Source organism: Trachinotus anak, unplaced genomic scaffold (genome assembly GCF_046630095.1).
Source record: "Trachinotus anak isolate AG129_WGS33_773 ecotype Australia unplaced genomic scaffold, CSIRO_AGI_Tana_v1 ptg000007l, whole genome shotgun sequence".
NCBI classification, from domain to species: Eukaryota; Metazoa; Chordata; class Actinopteri; order Carangiformes; family Carangidae; genus Trachinotus; species Trachinotus anak.
The window spans coordinates 20,540,187-20,562,913 of record NW_027273858.1 but is presented as its reverse complement, the minus strand read 5'-3'; the positions used below and the strand labels follow the sequence as shown (position 1 = coordinate 20,562,913).

Here is a 22,727-nt window from a genome sequence, read left to right as displayed (position 1 = left end):
AAGAAGCAATTCATTGTTTGTTTCAGTAAGTGAATCCATCAGTTGCAAGTTACACTGTCATCACTATTTGGTGGAAATATCGTCAAAACGCTTCATTGCCATGGTAATGAAATGTAAATATGTCGTCATCGTTACTGGAAACATCCTCACTGTGGGTAGAATAGTTATCACTGTGGGCACAAATATTATCACTGCAGATAGAAATGTCATCACCATGGGTATCAATGTCATCACTGCAGGTAGAAACGTCATCTCGTCATCTCAGGTAATAACACACTCACTTTGTCCCCCACTCCTGGTCACAGATGGGCGATTATCATCCCTGGAGCCAACAAGAACCTCACAAAAACATCACCCTGTGATGTGACAGCGCTGTCCTGGGCAGTTATAAAAATAGACCAATATACTGCATGAAGACATCTTGGAGCAGAGGAGAGCTGGATGAGGAGTAGCTTCTTAAGATGGGATAAGACGGCAGGATTTAAAGAATCTCAACATATCTCATATTTACAGACTGTCCGCTCTAGGTTTCTCTCATAAAACCTTGTCTTACGTTCCAAGAGAAGCTCCCACCTAGCTGTGAGATAAGGACCGGAAATTATAGGTTACAAGATTAATTTGGATTTGTAAATAGGATTTGTAAAATTGGCCCATCTCAAATGTTGCAAACATGTGCATTCTTGGAATGTGTGGTGACAAACCCAAAACAAGCATGGAGCTACGCCAGCAATAAAATCCTGCGGCAGTCATAATTTGAAGGAAGGAAAGTGAAGTGAGAAACATGTGGATAACAGAAGGGCTGTGCAGCTGTGGAAACCAGGAGCTTTGGTTTTGCAGCAAGAGCTGGAAACATTCTCAGTGTTTACTGTTTAGACAATTAGCTTTTCTTCTAAAGCTGTGACATTTCTTTTCAGTTTTTTTTTTGTTTTGTAAGATGAAGCTTTTACTATTCTTGAAGCTAGTGTATGTTTGAAATTAAGAGTAGTTCAGCTGTATAAAAAGGCAGAAGTGTTATCCGTTTCAAATGGCCACACTTCAAAGTGGGGTGAAATCTGCCGTCACAGGGGCAAGACTCTATGAAATGTGAAACTGGGGACAACTGCACAAACTTTTAAACAGTTTATCCTAAAGGCATTAAAGGTGTCAAACTCAGTTACACTCAGAAGAAAAGTGATAGCTGTAGGTTCGGAGAAGATCATTTCCTCTTCTGTTAGTTTGAGTGAAAAATCTTACTTCTTCTCTGAGTCACAACTCAGTGAAATCTTAAAGTGCAAATATGAAACATGTTGATATAGTTAAGTCATTGACTGTATATTAACATGGATGAAAATATATTGTAAATATGGGAGCTGCCATCTTACTTTTGGGATTTGACTGACAGGCAGTCTGCCACTGAGAACCGAGTGACTTGCAATATAAAGGTAAATCAGCTGAAACCAGTTGGTTCTTTGTAAAGCCAACTTTTTCATCATGTGACGTGACAGATAATTTTTAATCATGTATAACAAGACCACATTCAATAAAACTGATTTAAGTTAAGAAAAGAAGTAGAGAAGAAAAAGTATTATTGAAGGCAATTATAATTTTCAACACCTTACTCTCATTGCTAATTATTTTAATGTTTATATAAAAATAAGTTATTGTAGGATGAATACTTTTCCAGTACGGTCTGGCCAACTTAAATTCCAAATTACATTCATAAACAAACCACCATTAACAAGTCACCTTACTAATGCTAATGTTGTGAGTTTTACAGTAGGCTAAAGTTAGCTTGCTAGATAACAAGAGTTTGCAGACAAAGAGGACTTAAAAGGAAGAAGGTCCCTGAAAATTTCACGTACAAACGGCTTACTGCAGCATCAGGTCGGTTTACAATGCTGCTAGTGAATCATAAATGTGCTGTTGTTGTGTGATGTTTGCGAAAAATACAGTAGGTAATTGTGGCTGTAATCATTTCTGGGGCAAAGGTGAAAAATCCATATATGCGCTTTGGACAGGATTAAAATCACTGACCTGAGGTAATGTTAAAATAACCCCACACCTCCCAGAGAAATAAATCCAGTCTTGTTTTTGATGTTTACTTGGAGAACAGAAAAAAGAAACCCATCCCCTGCAAAAACATGAGCACTCCTTCACCCTTCGTAAATGTGGTCCAACACTAACAGATTCATGCAGCTGGGTGTGCAATTTCCACACACTACTGAAGAAAGGATTACTGTGACTAGCTTTAAAGCCAGATCTGACAGATAAAAACCTGTGTGTCAGAGAGGTGAGTCTGAGTATCACAACCCTGTAGAGCTGCTTGGCTCTTGGAAAGTGGCAGTCTCAAAATGCTGGTTATAAGGGTGGCCGCCACTGGAAGATGAACATGATAGGTGTTCGGTGGTTCGGGTCATAAGAAGTAAGATAACATCACAATACAGTTGTGGGGTATAACAACCAATTTGCCCCGGCCACCACAATCTCCTGATATCAGTCCCTTAAGATTGCAAACCAGGGGATGACCTTGGATGAAGCATCGGTAGAAAGTAGCATCCACCATCATCAGCAGCATTAACTCTGCATGATGGCTTTAAACAATGGTACACTCAGTCCCTTTCTGCGTCACTGCCAGGATGTGTGGCAGCGTATATAAGGAACAAAGGTGGAGCTGAACGAGGGTTTATTATTTCCGGTCACACGTTCATATCTGGAAGTCCCACACATGTCAAAGAATGGATTCATTACCTGGTCACTGCAATGACCATGGCACAATAAAACAACAAAATCCTTGTAAGTAAAGTTGTTGTTTTTTTCTCAATACAAACCTCCTCACCTTTTTACCTGCCTTGCATTGTTCTCATCTAAAGTAGGATCTAATCAATAAAGACTACAGAGAACACAGATAACAGCAAATACCATCAGCTTGTTCATTATCTGGATGGTATATCCTCATCCAGATTGTATTCTTAGGGCTGTAAATGAAGTCTTTGTATTCTTTCGCAGAAACCAATTCCATTAGAACAATTTAAGTGCTTTGTTTATAGGCACAGAGGCACAGCAGTTGGTAAAAGAGGCGATACAGCTCTTTTACTTTTTTACTTTGTGCTTTCACACATGTTCATGAAATCCTTAAACACATAGAAAACCTGCTTGTTTCATCACTTATCATTACACTTTCTGCTTCATGTTATCTTTGGTAGTCATTTGCTTCCAGTCTGTGTGCAGGTGCTGTAATCTCAATCTCCTCTACAAGGCTGCAGTGTCATTGTCAGTTCTCTGTCCATGCTAATGCCGTGGGCACGCAACAGGTCTGAGTGTCTTCTCGCATTTATTCTGATTAAAATCCCCGTTGACCTCAGAGGGAGCTGCCACTCCGCATTAGAAAGTCGGGGGTTTGCTGGTTTGCCAGAAAAAACCTGCACATATTTCTTATTTTTCTTTTCTGCCAGTCAAAAAAAAAGGTTCAAGGAATTTTCAATTTCAAGGATTTGCTTTGATCGTGCCAGTTTGGACGTTTTCTGTGTCCCTGAGTTGGTCTTGAAAGGCTCTGACTGTAAGATGGAAGCCAAATGGAATGAATGCAGACAGGTAAATCAGCATGGGTGCATGATGGACTGTACAGCAACAGCATTCACTGAGTGTACTGCGAGGTGACATCTCCTTCCTCTCTTGAGGTTTTCTTTACAATCCATTGTCATTATTTATGCTCTACTGTTATTTTGAGAAAATACCACATAAAAGTCAGTATATGATTTTTTTTTATGCCTCTGTACTGGTGACAGCCCGTCCTTCCCGTTCTCATGAATGCAATATCTCAGTAACACCTGGAGGTAATTTGGCACAAACTTTCAGTTGGACTCAAGGATGAACTGATTAGATTGGGATGATCACAGGTCAAAGTTCAAGGTCACAGTGATTTCACTTTCTTGTGAATACAACATATCAGGAATGCCCAGAGGGAATATCATTACATCTGGCTCAAATATTCATTCGGACTCAAAGATGAACTGATTAGAATTTGTTGGTCAAAGGTCATTGATTGGTCAACTTCACTATGACATCATAATGCTCTGCAAAAACACTTCTGGCCATTATTTTAATGGTGTAGCTCAGGAGGAGGAGATTGTGACCTTACTTCCTGCAACTTGGCTGGTTGGCAGAGGAAAACAACAACCACCTAATTCTAGGGTTTGTTTTTTTTATTTAGCCGATCTCAAGTAATAGTTGTACATGGACAAAGGAAGGGCTGGACAATTAAAATCAGTTCAACACTTTTTGCCATGTGATACCACAGTCATTGAAAAATGGAAATATTTATGAGCACAAATGTGTGAGAACCCCGCTTTTGTCCTCCCTCCCCTGTTCGCTCCAACCACCCAAGTAATGACGCCCCCATGACAACTGAAAGATGCAAATATGGACATTCATTTCAGGATACTGTTGCCATGTGACTGGGTCATTCCACATAGAGGTCAGAGAAACGATTAAGGGACGTTAATAGGAATCATTGGGGAGTGTGAAGTGGGAGGGCTGCTGCAGTAATGGTGCACAGTGCTGGAGTAAGCCTAGTGTCACAGAGCCAGTTAATAAATGCTTCGGTTTTATGCTGATAATCATAGTTGTAGTTATTTTTTTCTCTTTGAGGGTTTTTTTTTCTGTTACATTTTTCATATAGGGCTAAATTTAGGCATGTAATTGGGGTAAAAAGGTTCCAGAAATATTACTTTCCATAAGTTTAATCAGTCACGCTGTTCACAACCATTGCACATGTTACACAACATACAGGCTAAACACTGATGTCAGAATGCTACTGTTAATGCTGGTTTCAAACTGACGCCGCTCGAGTGTCGTGTAAAAGCATAAGTGAACTGGTGACACATGCACTTCTTACCAAATGATGGCAAAGGGATGAAACAGTGATGACTTCCTCTTTCTGTGAATGGAGTGCTTCTCACTGCTGTTTGTGCTTTGCTTTCAGTGCTTCACTTTCTGTGGGTGGAGAAAATTTTGTTCATGGCTTTGTTCATGGGGCAACTAGGGGCAAAATACAGTGTCACAGGGAAGAGGACATATCCACAAAAAAAAATAAATAAATAAATAAAGAAAAATGTAACTGAAGTTGACAGGAAAAGTATATTTTTCCATGCAATAGTTGCCTAGTGAAGCTTTCAGAGGCTGGCATGTGATGCTCAATGTGGGAACGTGCTAAGGGAAGGCAAGCGGTTGTGACAATAAAACAAGAGAGACAGACTGAGAGAGACACATGAAGAGAGGGAACGAGACAGGATGGTTCTGCTGCCTTTCCCGCAGACTGTTATCCCTGTCGAGGCTGTGTCAGCAGGATGGTCATCTAATCAGCCTTCACAGTGGGACAACTACATCAGTTAGCATCAATGATAAATCATATTGACAGCTATTGCCTGACAGAAGGGGGGTAATGATAGAGGAGGGAATGCAGAGCTGTTGAAAAATAGACTGAAATTAAGGGGAATTAAAGGGGAAAGAAGACTGATGGACACGTTCAAAGGAAGGAACATTTCTAAAAGAAGCGCCTTCAGGATAATTGCATGAATATTACCTGTTCACTCACTGTACTTGAGCTCTACCACCCCCTCTTTCCTCGGTGTCACCCGTTTCACCACTGCCACCTCACCCACTACACCTCTGCCTCCACTTCTCCAGCTTCCCATCCACCCACGCAGTGCCTGCTACGAGCACTTAATGGGTGGGAAAAAAAAAAAAAGAAAAAAGATGGGAAGTATTTATAGATTCTATTGAGCCTGTGTTTTGCATGACTAAAAAAATGGAATTCAATAGCAGGCTATTATCCCCCCTCCCACCGAATCCTCTATTTTTCTGGAATTAGAGTACAGAGAAAAAAAAAAGTGAGTTGAATCTGTGAACTTGGGAGATGGAAGGAGAGGCCAGAGAAAGGGAATATAATGAGGGAGAAGGATGTTGGAGCTGGGGGGGCTGGGGATTGGGGTGAACCAGGGTGTCAGCTCACTCAGGAGCCAAATCCTGCTCCATTATTGATGAAGGTGAATGGCTGAAGGTTTCAGGAAGGCCTGGTTTTGGGCCATGTCCGCTTGTTGTGTAACATTAATTGACACAGGCTTTGCTGTGGCACAGGCACCGACCTGTCCGAGGCTCCCGTTTCAGTTTGCCCCATGATTTATTTACAGGGACGCTTGGCTGAACAGTCCTGTGGCTGATTCAGACTTATCTCTGTACAATCGTCTCCTCTTAAAGCCACGGGTGGTTTCACTGAAGAACACCAGGAAAATTGAAGTAAAAGATAAGTCATGTTGAAATTGGAGGTGTTTAATGTTTGTACTGAATCTTTAATATGAACTGACTACACTGAATCACCATTGTCACTGACTGAAACAGTATTCCCCTCATTGGTGACTGGGCACCTAAAGAGCAACACACAGATGTTTTTCCTCAAGATTTGTCAAAGCTACCAGCTAGTTCTCAGACTTGAAGTCTTTACCCACTACCTCCCACACAGTGAATGAGACAGTCCCAGACAGAGCTACTTTTGTACTGAACTCAAGATAACAGGTGGAATCAGCAACTGACTTAAAGTGAAACTCCACATCAAAGTATGTTTCCAGGTGTTGGGGCTGAATGTTACAAGTTTGGAGATGAGAAACTTCTGCAGGTGTGGAGTTAAAAAGGAGTGATCTTACCAGACCTCTGTAACCCGCTCCTCATCTCAACTTTAGCAGCTCCAGGCTTCATTATCCCCTACTAGGATAACGCACCTGAATCTCTGACCGACCTATCAGCTGCCGGGTTGAACTGCTCGTTCGTGTTATAGGAGAACAGTGCTAAATCTGAGCATTCTACTAAACTGATGACAGCCAGAATCCGCGCTGAACATCACCGCGCTATGAGTGGTGTCACTTACTGATGATGTGTATATTGTCATACCTCAGCTGGATAGCTGAGTTCCTTGTTGTTTCCCCCAGTGTTCTTTGTCTTGTACTTCCTGTTTTATTCTGATACTCACCTCTTTTCTCGTTTCAGGTTCTTCACTTCCTGCCCTCATGTGTCTTCCCCTTGTGTGATTACCTGCCCTGCCCTAATGTGTTGCACCTGTGTCTCATTGTCTTCCCTCTCCCAGAGTATTTAGTCTCAGTGTTCCCTTCCTTCTGTGCCAGTTCGTCTTGTTCTTTGTGACTACGTTCCAGCCTTTATTCCCCGTGAGCCTTATTAGTGTCTTGTCTTGTTTTTGGTTTTTGACCCTGCCTTTGCCTGCTGATTTGGATACCTTTGCTCCGCTGACTGATCACCCGTGTACCGACTTTGCCTTATTAAAGGACATATTGAGAACTTGCAAACTCTGTCTGTCTGCATCTGAGGCCAAGCCATTGTTCAGACCTGACATATATACAGGTGCAACAGTGGTGAGATCACTACACACTGACAAAAATGAACAAGCTACAAAGTCAGTGATTAAAAATCTTGAGCTGGACTAAACAAAAACCATTTGAATCAGCAAAGTGAGCCATAATTCACACCTGTAGTCGTGATCATCATCTATATAGTGGTGTAAATGTGATATAATAACAATCTTAATTGTCCACGCATGTGTAAATTAGCACAACATGCACAGAACAGACAACAATAAAGGGCATGATTACAGTGTGAATAATGCTTACGAGTTTAACCAACTTACTGCTTTTGTTCTGTAAATGGTCTTAGTAGCTGTTGCGGTTCTGCAGCGTCTTCCTGAGGGCAGTTTTGTGAATTCTTTGAAAAGGGGATGAACAGAAGCTTTGTTTCACCTGCAGTCTGTATATACACTCCACTTGTTTTTGCTTTAACCCAATAATTTTATCAACTGTGTTTGTAATCCTGGTCAGTCTGTTTTTCTTCTTAGACCCCTAGTGGCCATACCATGTACACATATTAAAAGTTAAAGCACTTTCCACAAGACTTTGGTAAACAGTCTCAAAAATGCTCTAGCTTATATCATATGAGTCCAGCTTCCTGGTTAGATACAAGCGCTGTATTGCTTCTTAAAAAATGCTTTCTGTGTTGGCTGTAAAACCTAAAGTGCAATCTAAAAAAGCTTCTTAAATATTTGAACTCCTCTGCAACTTTGACAGGCTGATCATTAAGCAGAACAGGTGGAAAATAATAACAGGTACTGTGGTGGCTCCCACTAACCAGCCTATAATACACTCATGTAAATATGAACTGTTATCTAACTATGGGCGATTACCAGAGAGCACATTGAAGGGCTGCCAGTATTTTTAAAAATATCCAAATGTTTCATATAAAAACGTCTGTTTAGCAACGCTGTTGTCAGTTGATGTCATACCGAGATGATTCAGTCTGTACCCAGTTCATGAAAGGTTGTACACAAGCTATTCTGAACACTGTTCACTGATCAGAGCCATCCTGGGCTGAGGTGATGCATTTTGTGTTTGGTTCGTTTGGATGAAATATGAGAGGGCGAAGCAAAGATAAGAAGCCGCGGCTCATCCCAGGCTCTATTTTTGCAATGGTGCAGGCGTGAGGATGTGGCAACTGATGTTTTTTTGTCACCCTGTGGCCGCAGCGACACTGTGTTAGAACCAGGGTGTGATTAGGAGGAATACATTAATCAGCCAGTGTAGGCTCTGACATGAGTCATGACACATCAGATCATGTCTTTTCATTTCCTTTAAAAGCAGGCTGCTCTAAGCAACCAAGCTCTATCTGACTATTTTGCAATAAAGAGAAAAATTCAGACCAAAATCCATCACCAAAGATTCTCTGTCACAAAAACCTCTCCTAACTGGACTCTGAAGTCTCAGTACACTTTATGGTACCTCAAATGAAATTGGCCAGGAGGTATTGCATTTGACTACATGCTCCCATCTTTCATTTTTAGGTTTTAGGATCTCTTGGTATGTGCAGTGTTTGCTACAGCCATGAAAGTAACACACAACCCGACTGATTCCTCTGCCATGAAACTCAACCTCGACACCAAAATTACCCCACACTGCTTGATTATTGCTGATACACACTATATTGCACCTTTGTCTCCCTGATGGTACATTAACAACACTGTAGTTACCAAAATACAAGATGAGTGCCATAAGAAAATAAAGCTACAGTATGTGCATGTGGCGAAAATGCATCCAGAAAGTCCAGAACTGTCACAGGTGCCTGATGGATTTATGTGCTGTTCTCTCTTATGGGCTGTTATATATAGGTATATTGATATCTATGACAACCATGATATTTAAAAAATTAGATATCGTGTTAATAATACACATAATATACTGATGGCAGATGGTGGGCTTTGTGGATCTGTTTATCAGTTCAGCTGGTTGCCATTTACTATGCATTAACTTACAGTTACTGATTTTTAACTCTAATTCATTTGTCAAAATAGAAAAAAAAATTCAGAATAAAGATGAATTTGACTGATATCTATAGATATTGTCATAACGTCCTCATTGTGAATTCTTATATATGTGTGTTTGTATGTGTGTGTGTGTTTAGTAGTGTGTTAAGTATTAAAAACTCAAGAAAAATGTAGCCAGAAATGAAAAATACAGAGTAGACAACAAAAGAGCTAGTGGAAAATGCTTTCTTAAAGTACAGTGCGGTTGAGAAAGCTGAAGAAGGGGCACCCCACAGTGATGGTGGCCTGTTTATTTCCAACTTCCACCTAAATTTGTCTGTTACTACAGTGTGAGTGCAAATGTAATGGCAGCTTACTTTATTAAATGTTCGAGTACTGTTTGTATGTTTATTATAGAATTTCTTTGCAGGCCACAGTCTGCGTTTCCAACTTTTAGGTATGGCATATTCCTGCCCCATCCCATAACTTGCTGTGTCTCCCATGGTGTGACTTCACAAATGATTTAGAAGATCCTGGTTCATATCAGTAAGACAACGTGAAAAGTCCCAAACAAAGCTCATATTTTGCCAATGTGCTGTTTTAATTGAGCAGAATGAAAGGAGTGCTGAGGCTGCAGCATCCGATCACACTGTCTGGAGCAGGAAACAAATTGGTCATGCAAAACCAGCTCCTCTTTAACAAACCAATTAATTATTTATGGGCTTCAGTGGAGCAGAGAAAGTTAATTTATTGTTATCATCAGAAGACTGTTCTGTTTGGGTCCATATGAGGACGAGTCAAGCTACAATTACAGGCTCTGCAGATTAGAGAGAACTTCATACGACTGTGGCAGACAGCCAATCTGACACGTCACAACTTCACCAGACTTCTGAACTTCAGTGATGAAGACGCTAATAAATCCATATTAAAAGGATGGCAGCAAATAAACATCAACCAAGTTGACGTGTTGTATTTTAGGGGGAATAATTATACTAATTAAGTAAATATTTTAACCTAAAAAAGTATTTTGCAGCACTACCACTACCTAACCACACCCCTCAGTGATGTCATGGTGTACTGACACATCCTGGAGTACTCTTCTGCATTAACGCACCAAGATGAGAAGTTCAACCACTTGAAGTGAGAAGAAAAAGTTAACTAACAACTTAGTTCTTGTTCTTATGAGCTTTAATGCAAGACTGTGAAACTTCTGCTGAACAGTCGTCACTGTGCCCTCCCGTTTTTATATTGCAACGACTATGTAAACTTTGTAAACATTAGCTAACATCAGCCATAATAAGTTACTGGACATACCAGACCAAGTAAGACTATTGCTTTTGAATTCACTCTTCCATGTGTAAACAAAACAGGGTCAAAGCATAGTATGTGGCTGGACTGTGTGTGGTCAATGTGTGAAATTGAGGACGTAGTTGAAAACTGTTGTGGAACCGCTGTAAACAGCCAGTGTTAGAGTTGTATGTGCATTCTGCCGTGTGTCAGCTGGTTTCATTTGTTTGTGTCTCTTCCATTTTAATATTTTATATTAATATTTTAATACAGCTGAGTTCATTTACATGTTTTTTTGTTTCTGTTGTCGAACAAGTTTGAAATAATGGCTGAAATGTGGCCCATTAAGACTACATGTACAAAGTCTCCGCCCTCTAATAGAAACTGTTTGCACCATTTCATTTTGAAGGAGTAACAGCCAATGGGGAAACTTCAACTCAGTCACATGGTATTCAGCTGACCAATGATCACTCAACTCTATCAGTCAGTAAGTCGGTTGGTTGGTCAGTCAATGAGTCAGAGGCAGGCCTCAGAAGTTACCTAGTCTTACTTTAATGAGAGTTGAAGTATTTTAATAATACTTTATATTTGAAATAAATATATTTGATGTTTTGTTGTTATTATATCTGTCTGTATTATGGAGTATTGTGATAAATGAGCAACAATTTCCTGTGGCTGAACACACTCTTTCTCCACAACTCAGACATATTGATTGTTTGTCAGTTTGCTCTGCTCTGCTTAACAATGGCAGTGTCATCTAACTTAATTACTTTAGTAAATATCACATCTGTATTCACATTACCCATCGATCGAATGACTTTTCTGCATGGGGAGGAGGTTGGAGCAGATGGATGAGTCCACAAAACCTTGGACTTTTAATACATAAGAATGCTGTTTGTTTCTGTTTCGAGACACACTTCCTGCGTTGTGTGTGCGGGGAAACTGCGTCGCTAACCTGCTGCATCACTGCTGCTGCCAGCTCTCTGTCTCTACACTGAGTTTGCCTTGGATATGACCATTGATACACAAATCTTCGATTTCTTTTCATTATAAACCTTATTAGCCTCATTTGGCCTTTTCAGAGAAAGACACTCACACTGAGAGAGTGTGCACCGGCAAAATACTGCCCTTCACCTGTTAAATTATTGATGTAGTATAATTTTAGCCTACGCTGGGTTTCTGCTATGACCATATAATACGTATGGAGCCCACTGGCTCCACATGCAGTTACTAAAATGGGTAGAAAATATAATATTTATATTTTTCTCATGTCTGTCTGATCTTCAGATGCAGCCTAGACATTGAAACTATAGTGAAAGGTATCAGTTTTGTGTAATGTTGCTGGTATCATACCAATGTCACGATCAACAGATGTTTTGCCTGTGTGTTTTTGCTGGGAGCGGCTTGCATCAAAAATAGGCCGGGCGCCAAATCTCTGGATCATGCCACACAGCCGTGAGGCATGAGACGCACACGAGACAGGTGTCTCACACAGTCAGTGTGTCCACTTTAATCTGTTAACATGGGCACCGAAATGAAAAGCAAGATGGTGCACAGTGCATTCTGGGTATTACTGATGGTCAGCATTATTTCTTTTAACAAAGAACTGATTTTAAAACAAACAATGATCGTTCTGTAAACTTTACCAAGTTGTTCTGTGCCAGAACTAAACTCAACCTTCACCATAGCACTGTCACATCATAAAAATGTTATTTGAATAGTCATTTATTTTTCAGCAGTTTATCTGGGACATGTCTCCTGTGGCCGAAGGGTTGTTAAATCAGGAGAAGCTCCTGAAAACAGCTTATATAGTCGTTTAGGTTGAAGTGATAAATATATTGAAAATGTGTGAACTTTTAGTGTCCTAACATATAACTAGGTTCTTTGCATTCATGCTGAGCAAGAAACTGTTGTGTCACAACAGAATCTACTGATTAAATATGTCATGAAGTGTCTTTTCTTCGAGTTTCAAAGTTCTGTTTTGACAACATTATAAGAACCCAAACACAGAGCTTTTATTACACTTCTCTCAGACTGTGCTGTATGAGTTCATTACCTTTGGGCAGCCTAATCAACTAAATAACTTTGATTTGCAAATGTTTACTCCTCCATGGGAGCAAAGAGCCATAACACCAGGGATGTCAAGTGAGGATCCCATTGTTTCTGATTAGGAATTCATTATTTGCTACCTCTGCCTCTCTGCCCAGTGCATGGGCTGATTAGCAAGCCGAGGAAGGATAGGTAATGACGATAACACTAAACTCAATAGCTGTTTTATAGGCGGCGGTGCTTTATGACGCTTGCACTAATTGCTGGTGTGATTAGCGAGGTGTCTGTGCCCTCTCCGGTTGCTCAAGCTGTCCTGTGAACTGAGCTCTTGCAGACTGGAGCACAGGGGAGGCGTGGGCGTACGGCGGATCGTTACAGGAGGAAGACACAGGGGCATAATTGACTTCCCACTTTTTCTGCCCCTGTCAGCCCTTTCCTGTGTGCTGCAATAAAGACAAATTAACTTAGAGGCAATCAAAGGATTTTTTTCCCTTGATCTCTTGACAATAAAGTAATCTATTTCTAACTGTCAGTGAGAGGAAGAGAGTCCAAATGAAAAAAAAAAAAAGGAAACAGAACATTCGCTGATTTGATAACCTGAAATATGTGTGAAAAAAATTGTACCTTGGGCTCCTTATATGAAGGTGGCTGGCTCCAACATAAAGTCTTTTAGCTCAAGTATATTCCTACCACCCTTAGACCTGTGAAAATAAAGCATGTTTTAAAGTGATGCTTTTGAAATCTTTATGTGCGTCTGCCATTTAGTTTGACCTCAAGACTTGTGCTCTTGATACAGGGTCAGCTTTTGTGGCCGAGCAGACAGTAGGACTGAAAGTGAGATGACAGCAATTTCACTGAGGTTTTTTTGTTCAGGTACATTTTCCTACCAGTGAGTTTGTATAAGTGAATTTGCATGGATTTCAGGTTGTGTTTGCATACTGCTCTGTGTGACCTTTTAGCTTGGCTCTCTTAGCAGACGTCTGTTCTGTTTTTGTCTCTCTGTGTTTCTAAACATACCTCTCTGTCTAATTGTTAGAATTGCGGTGTTTATATAAGATAATTCATCACATGTTATTCCTTTATTTCTGTCTTTGAACTACAGTTAACCCAACAACCTGACGTTACATGCATTAGGTGTGTAAATACAGCAGCAGTCTACAACAAATGTGTGTAAACATCAAGATGAGATGAGATGAGATAAACCTCCATCTGTGTTTGTCCATAGGCACTGTGTTTGTTTCTTATGACCTGTACTGTAAAATATTTTCAGCATCTGCAGTAACAGATTTTTGGCCATATGAGGCAGCGCAGCAAGCTTTCATTTAAATATTTTCATCCTATAATGTAGTTAGGTGAAATTCTCAGCAAACAGCAGCCTTATGAACACATCCAGGAGACACACACCAACATTAGCATTCATTTGAAGTCATGATTCTGGCCACCTGGTAAACATGAATCCAGCATTTAGAGTTGCTGCATGTTGCATCCCTCCATCCATGATAGCATGTTTTTGTCTGCACAAAACTAAACAAAAAACGATGCAATGAGCCAGTCCAGCGAGGGTGTGTGCCCAGAGGTGCACTGTCAGGAGAGGCAAACCAGCCAAATGCTTGAGGCCCCCAAGAGGAAAGGGAGCCCCTCATACTGGTGCTTTTTGCAATGGCCCATCACACCCTGTGTTTAGAGCCCTAGCGTTAGCAGCATGTTAGCAGGACAGCAGCAGCAGCACGTTTTAGCTCCACCACCTCAAAATAAGCTGAAAGAGCCTATAGTTCTTGAGTCGGGTTGTAAGGGTTGAAACCTGGTTGTGATTGGCCAGTGAGCCCAGTCCTGGAAGATGCACACAGCCCACTCTCATGTGCACCCTGAATGACAGGCACACAGAGAGAGCCGGTACAGACACTGACAGGGACGGTAAAAAGCCCACTGGGATATTTTTTCCCAGATGTCCAGTCTGACCAGTTATTTAGCAGTTTAAAGTCGGTTCCTTTGGCACTGTGTATTGTGTCCAAATGAAAAAGTAAAGTTACACTGGCTTCTTCTCAGCAGCTGCAGCCAAGGCTCATGGGTATCATAGTATTTATAGCCATCTTTGCCAGACTTTAGGAAGAAAACTACAATGTCTGAAAAACAAAGTAGATGTCTGTTGACTGACATAGACATAAACCTTCAGTGTGGTATCCTGGCTTTCGTTATAATCAGAGGAGACAATGGCTTTCACTGCAAGTTGCTATCAGGGATCTTTTCTTACTGTAGTAGAAGAAAGAAAACTGTGTGTTGAGTTTTAACCCACATGCCATGCTTATTTTATTACCACGTTTCTGTAGAAACTTATTTTAATGAGTTTAGTAAAAACTCAGCAGGATATTAATTCAATTCAAAAGATTTTAAATTGACAGCTTTAAATGTATGAACCTTATATAAATGGAGTTAATGATATACTAGAATTTACTACAGATTCACCATGCCAGTGTTGAAAATGCTTATTTGGTTTGATATTGAGCTTCCTTCATGTGTCTGTCCTTCAAACGCCTGTTGGCAGGTTGACTGGTAGGTTTTCCAGGATGTCCCTCTGTCTCTTTGTCTCTCTGTCTCCCTCTCTCTCTTTGATGTGCCGGGCTGGAGTCGGGCAGGCAGCCATGTCCATCAGCTCCATCCATCAAGCAGTGAGCTGGGTGGTGGAGAGAGGATGACGGGCAGCAGAGAAGGGGCAGATGTTTTGCAGGAACTGATACGTGTTCGCGTCCACGAGGGATGTCATTACGCAGCGGACAGAGAAACATGTAGCTGATTAGTGGCTTATTAAGTCAAGGACACTGGCTCGCAGTAACACACACCTCTTCCATCCTGGCTGGTGGTGCTGATGGCTTGCCAGTCACTGAGAACCTGAGTGTCTAAAGCTGATAACCTGTCTGTCTAATTAACCGCTGCTCTGTTCCTAAACTCCAAGCTGCTTTTGATAAACCAGAAAGCTCTGGAATAAAAGCTGCTTTTGCCATTTCAACTGTAGTTTCTCTGTGAATGCCTGAAGGGCAGATCTCAGAGCTACATAAGGTTTGTGGATTTATCTCTCAGAGAGCCCACACTGTGTTGTGCTAAGTAAATAAGTCAGCATTTCCCTCAGGGCATGTGAGGATTGCAGGAACTGAGGAAAGTGGACAGTGCAGTGGAGAGACAGCTTTAGCCCTGATCCAGGACAATGGCCAAATTGGTAATGTTGAGAATCACAGCTGCGCCCTGTGTTTCCCTCTTTAGCTGGACCTCCTGTGTTTCTTCAGAGCAATAAGCCCTGCCATGTGCTGTTAGAAATGTGGATTTACTACAAATCACATCAGCCTTGTCCAGCGCTCTCCTTTCCCTCCTGTTTTCTTCTGTTTCTCCTCCACTCCCTGCCTCTTCTTTTTATCACTTTATCATATCTTTCATATTAATGTTTAATAGAGTATGGCTTACAGCACCATAAATTGCAGCGCTGTGTGTCTGCATTTCATGTGTTTTGAGTGGTTAGAGCAATAAATGGGCTCGAGGTTATGAGAAGAGTGAAAGAATACAGGCTGTAGTGGACAACTTAATGGGCCTTGGGATTGTTTCACTCAAATATAAATACTGTTTCACCAACAATACACTGTTGTTTGTGAAAGAGGAATAATGTTTCCCAGGAAAACACTGATTACGTGTGTTTTTGTGCAAGAGAAAAGAGACAAACGAATAGAAAAGAGAAAAGATGAGCGATGGAGACAGAACTAAACATAGATTTTCAGAGAGGTAATTTTGCTTTATTACATCTTTGGTCTTATTTTTGTACTTTCGGTTGTTACTGTTATCAGCCCCAAGGCAGGTACAACATGGTCCATAGGGGCAAGTAATACAAAAATAATACAGTAATACAGTCAGATGATTATAAAAGTTTCACCTTTTGAATCTGAACTGGTGCCTCTTCTTTTCAGAGTCTGAACCAGAGGTGGACAAAGTTCACAGCTCCAGGACTTAAGTCACAGAATAGATACTTCTGGTCAGATATTTCTCCATCACAAGTCAAATGTTCAGTTGACTTAAAGTACTGGAGTACTTGCCTTTACAAATACTTGAGTATTCAAAAGTATTTTTTTTATGTCAACACAACACACATATTGTATTGTTCCACATTTACAGAACCTCATGACTGAAAGAACCTACTGAATGACTGACTGACTGAAGAACCTGTAGAAATTAAAGCTTGTAGAATTGACTTCATTAAGTATGATTATTAGCTAACTGTTAGTATGCTATGTGTTAGCATGGATTCACACAGCACCAAATACAAAATCCATAAAAAGTAATTTGACCAAACACAGCATAACAATAGCTACTAACTGTAACCACTACAAGCTGTCTGTTTAAAAGTGTATCTGGAATGAAACAAAGCTACAAACCTCAACTTGTTTTCTCGAGTTGAACGGTGCATTTTTTTGGCAGTGATGGAGTTTGGTAAGAATCTCTCTTTATTTCTAATATTTGAAACACAAACTTCAAGCAGCACAACGTGATTGACAGTGTAGGAGTTGGCTGTGATGGGTTTTTCTCCTGTGACAAACACAGTCTATGGTTTATCACATTTTCAAAATAAAAGACAATTCATTCACTGACTAAAAGCTGCCTCAAAGTACTTCATGAAAATGGAGAGGAGTCAAAAGTACAATATCCATCCTCTAAATGTAGTGGAGTAAATTGAGTAATAATACTCAAGTGAAGTACAGATACTTGAAAAATAGTACAGCCCTCAAGTAAATGTACTTTCTTATTGTCCACCACTTGGCTTAACCAAGTCCAACCTCTGATAAACCGATTCACAATAAACTGTGAATCTGCTTATAAACCATAAAGAAGATTCTTCCTATAACTTTGGATCTTGTCTAGGAATCATTATTTTTATATGCTTTATTAAGAATCAATCGAGTGTCCATGGTTACAGTTAGTGTGTTTACATGTACTTCACTAACCAGGTTACTCATCCACCATAGTTACCTGTAACTGAAAATCCACGTGTACATGCAGAGGGTCTCTAAACAGATTTCTCCTCCTCTCCCAACCTTGTTTTGAAAGTGTGTCTCTCTCACTGATAGAAGAAACTGTTACCTGACTATTTTCCTAGTGTGTGTCTCTGTGTCAGAGCAGACTGACAGCACAGTGAGAGAAGGACAAGGACACATCACATCTGTCTGAATTTAACAAATAATCAAACCAACTTACCAATTTTGTTTTTGTTTCAGTCTCAGTTGGACTGGATGGAGTTTTTCAAATACAAGGACACATTTCTAATTTCATCCGCTGTTAATTTCCCTGTCTGCAGCCTTTTGTGATGCACTTGCACACTTGTGAAAAACCAATTAGAAACCTGGTTACTTGTACATTTCTCCAGGAGAAATCTACCTGGGGAAACCAGATTTCTGTAATCTCCTCACTGTAAATCCACACTTCATGGTGCAGACAGTTTTCCTGCGCAGTGGGGGATTTTTACAGACCTTTCACTTTTACTTTGAGTGATTTGGATGATTTGACTAAATGTTTTTTTCTTGCCCTCATTTCTTTGCCTGCCAGTTGCCACGTTCCCAGATCAGTTACTTTGTTCACTGTTACCATAAATTAAGCCGGAAACAAGCTTTAACCATAGATGGAAACAAGCTTTAACCATAGAAAGAAACAAGCTTTAACCATAGATGGAAACAAGCTTTAACCATAGAAAGAAACAAGCTTTAACCACTGTGTTTCAAAGAGATGAACACAGCCTCATGCAGCGTGCACCCAGACCCTCCCGCCGCATGGCTAACCTGTCATTTGCATTATAAAAAACAAGCCCGTACGCAGGGAGAAGTGTCTTGTAGTGTTTTTCCCTCCCCTGGCTGCCTGCTAGCTGCTCTCGGTTTTCTCTGCCGTCGGCTGGCAGTGGGAGCTGACATGCTCATGGTTTTTCTGCCATCTCTCAGCAACGTGTCAGGTCCAGTTTAGCACTTGAAGGCAGGATGTGTCAGAATCACAGACCTCTCTCTCTCCAGGCTGTCTCACTCCCAAGGTGAGTCAGGCCTCGTCACCACTCCTATAGAGACACAACCCATCACATGGCGTTGGTCGACGGCCAGCAGTTAATGGCCCTGTCATGATTTGTCAGGGAAAATGCTCATCTGCTGAAGAGTGCGATCACTTAGAGCAAGGTTAGAGTGTTTATGGGTCGGCGGGGAGGTGGACGGGCAAATGTAAATCGGTACAGTCACGGCATGTTTGGGCCTTGGCTCAAAGTGGGTGAATAAAATCCTAAATTGAAATTGACAGCTTGCAGTGGAGACACAAGCCCAAACACACACAGTCAGGCTGCGAGTACAAGACCTGAGCGTTGTCAGGAATAGTGAAGCTCGGAGTTGAGAATCTGTGGTTCTGCTCTAGTGTCACCGAGACAAATTCCTGCACATATATGCACAAGTCAATGACTTTCTCTTTGTTTGTCCTCTCTCTAGAAAGAGTTCCTGGCAGCCACGACTGAAAAGGACATCTTTGCCCATCTGGGTCTCGAGTACATCGAGCCTTGGCAGAGAAATGCGTAGGCCTCCACTCCTCCCCGGCTGGATGATACTCTCCGCGTACATCCGTGTTTATCCCATCTGCTTGCTGTTCTGCAGCTCTCCTGTGATTCACTTTCAAACAGCTTTTGATTTCCATACACTTTTGTGTTGTTGTTGCCATTATTGCTGTTGTTGTCTGGATTACATGCTGCTGTATGATTCATAATTCTTCTTATTCACTATTGTTTGTTAGCGAGTAAACACTCTCCTTCACCATTCATGTCTTGCCTGTCTGTAAGTGTTGTAATCATAGGCAGGACACAAAGACAAATCAGTCAGAGTACGCATCGCCTGGGGTGCCATCGAGGTGCAGGAGAGAGAGAGAGAGAGAGAGCGAGAGAGAGAGAGAGCGTCTGAGAGAAGCACAGAGGGAAGGGGGTGACCACAGAGAGAGAGGGAGAGGGAGGGTGATGGAGAAGACAGGAAGCAAAGGGAGAAGTGAGGGGGAGGGGAGCTTTTGTTGAGCAAAATGTTATAATCACCCTCCTCCTGGCAGGAAAGTGCTCAGCATGAAGCTGAGCCAGGTCTCCAGGGAATTGAGAGGCGGGTAATGAGCTTCAGAAAGAGGAGCGTTCGCCGTCGCCATTTAGCCTCCATTTAAACCTACGTCCACTGGAGCTCATTTAGCTGGCATTCCACTATCCAAAGACCCATAGCCTCCGCTCTTGTTCCACAATGGAGCCCCCTTCCCCAGATGCTCGGCTGAAATTAGAGGCAATCAGCTGCACCGGGAAATCATGAAGAATTCAGATGGAAGGTAAATGAGTCCACTAACCACATGGATGGATCTTGGCATTCACTGTGACTCTGGCTCCAGTGCATAAAACATCCATTATCTTATTGCTTTGACTTTGCCTTATGTTTTATGTATGACTGCTGTTTATCAAGAGTTGCGTCCTTATTTTTCAAATGTACGGTGGCCCTGTAGGACAAGGACCCACTAATGAACAAACTTTATTGATCCGTGTGGGCAGTTTGGGTAAGTCTGACTTGTTTCTCTCAGTGATGACACAACCCGCCCTGCTGTCCGCACCCCAACCCACTTTCCCATGATGCTCAGCCTCTGGTTTATCCCATGGTGCCTCAATGAGAGCAGATGAGAGCAAGGCATTCTAGTGAATCACCCTATTTAAAGATCTTTAAGTAGAACAGTCCAGCACTTTGAGGACTTGACCTGGGCCCTCCTCCCTCCACCCTGTCTTCTTTCCCCCTTTTGGTCTCTGTCTTTCTATCTCTCCCGCTGTGCTGCTCTCTCAACCTCCCTGACACAAAACAAACTTTAAAGGTTCTGGGTTGCAGTGTTAACCAGGCACCCTGCTCTCCTGGGTTATCTAATGTTTCTGCTGTTAAAACAGGGATTTTTTTTTTTCCACCAAAAAATTGGAGTTCTCTCCAGAGTAAAATAAAATCAAGCTGACCTCAATAAATTTACATTTGTCCTGCTCTCTTTTTCCCTAATTGTTTTCCAAGTGCGAGTGGGATTTCTTTCTTCTTTCACATTAAATATTCACTAGTGTAAAGGGATTTAGAGGCTGTAGCACTCAATTTAAGAATTCACACATTGTTGTTTTGGTCTTGGGGAACCTTAAACTGTGTGTAAAGCTCAAAAGCAAAGAATTAAGTGCAGTGTGGCAAAACTATGAGCTCCAATGTCCTTTCCCTATGGAACAATATATTTGCAAGGTATCACAGATTATTAGGTGAGACCATCTTTTCTCTTAGTTACTTCATCCGGCTACACTGCAGGAAACAGCTGTGAATGCTCAACAATTACAGCACAGCACTGGAGTGCATCAACATTTAACCTTAGTGAACCTCAGTCCATTACTAATTCTAACACAAAATTTATTATCACTATAAATGATCTTGTCATGGTAACTCCTCATAATGTTGCCGTATGTTAAGGTCTATGCAGAGTTGCCAGGTTTGTGTGTTTTCTGCAGACACTGGGCTATTTTGAGATTAAAAGAGCAGGATATAGAAGATGCTTGACCAGGTGATCACTGTCAGGCTGTACTACACAATATCGACCAGCTGCAGCACAGTCAGTAGCATCTGTGAGATGATGGCTGGCAGTGGTGCAAGAAGTACTGAGACTCTTCACTTAAGGAGCATCTGCATCCAAAATGAAAATCAGACCATGAGTTATTATTGGATTGATAATACTTATGCAAGGTTGAGATAATAGTTTTAGTAATTTCGTCAATAACAATACATAATATATTAGTAAAAAGTAGAGTTGTTGTGATTGTGATACTAGTATCGGAAATGCCTCCGATACTGCCTGAAATACTGGTTTGGAAATTGGGAATTACTCGAGTATGTGCACGGATCTGATACCACATAATGTAATGTAATGATGAACTTTATAGTTTCACACCCAAACAGCAGTTTTCCCGGGAATCAGTTCTTCTTCAGTGCTCTAAAACAGAACCCTACGCAGGAAGTTGTGCTGTTCAGCCACTGGCAACTACTGCTATAGAGCAGCAAAGAAGAACTGATTTCTTAGTCAGTCACTGGCCACTGATAGGGAGACAGCATCTGGGTCCAGACCCAGATGCTCAGACCTAAAAGCTATAAATTACAGTACTGAGAATTATAACATTTTGATGGAGTATTTCTGTTTTAACTGGCACAGTATTTGTCATGTGATACCACTCATCCAATCACTGCAACTTGAGTCAGTGGGTGAGACGCACACACACACACACACACACACAGGGATGAGTCAAGAGACTGTTGGAGAAGTTGGAGTGACTCAGCATATGACAGCTCACAGTAGCAGAGTCCAACAGTTTAAAATTATTTTCCATATGTTGTCAAGACACCCAAAAAGCTTTTTGATCACTATAAGAGGTTTCCAGTGTAATAAAAGAGAGATTCTGTGGCATTCATGTTTTGCAAAGTGTCTAACCTGAGTCATGCCATAGAACAGCCAAAGCAATCATATCACATCTGTACAGAGTTAGTAGTATACAGTTGACAGTAAAGAGACAAAAAGTAGCTTCTAAGCGACGCAAAATGACTGGAGAGTCCAGACACAAATGCAGTCGAGGTCGTGTGTAAAGTAGCATAGAAATTCAAGTATTGTACAAGTTGCTCAGAACTGCACTCAACTACAATACATGAGTAAATGTGTCAGTTACCACTGATGGACTGTGGTACATTTGAAGCACATTATTGATTGATCATTTAAACATCACAGTACAGTACTAGTTAATATTATTGTATATTTATGACACTATTGGGGAGTTCTGCTGAAATATGTGAAACATTTGATGACAGTTTCCCCCAAAAAGTAAATGATGAGACACATAAGAGACGTAAAATTGTTTTTTCAAAAGAACCTGAATGTGAGTATCATAAAGTTCTGTAATCAGATCAAACATTTATCATCTTTGACATCAATATACTGGATCATGTGTAGCATGAATATTAATTAAATTAACTCCCTATTACCTTGTCCT

The 22,727-nt window shown here is 41.1% G+C and overlaps 1 protein-coding gene across 8 annotated transcripts in view; it reads left to right on the top strand.

Moving 5' to 3' along the window:
- The window catches only part of dntt (deoxynucleotidyltransferase, terminal), an 86,629-nt gene extending 65,729 nt beyond the window's left edge, over positions 1-20,900 (top strand). For 6 of the 8 annotated variants that reach the window (XM_071481305.1, XM_071481300.1, XM_071481304.1 and 3 more), the window contains one exon: positions 7,018-7,230. In XM_071481305.1, coding sequence (XP_071337406.1) covers positions 7,018-7,170 — 153 coding nt within the window. In that variant the 3' untranslated portion in view covers positions 7,171-7,230. Of the gene's footprint in view, positions 1-7,017; positions 7,231-19,155 lie in introns of those variants that run through there. The other 2 variants (XM_071481303.1, XM_071481302.1) reach the window with 2 other exon arrangements.
- Positions 20,901-22,727: the final 1,827 nt, after the last annotated feature.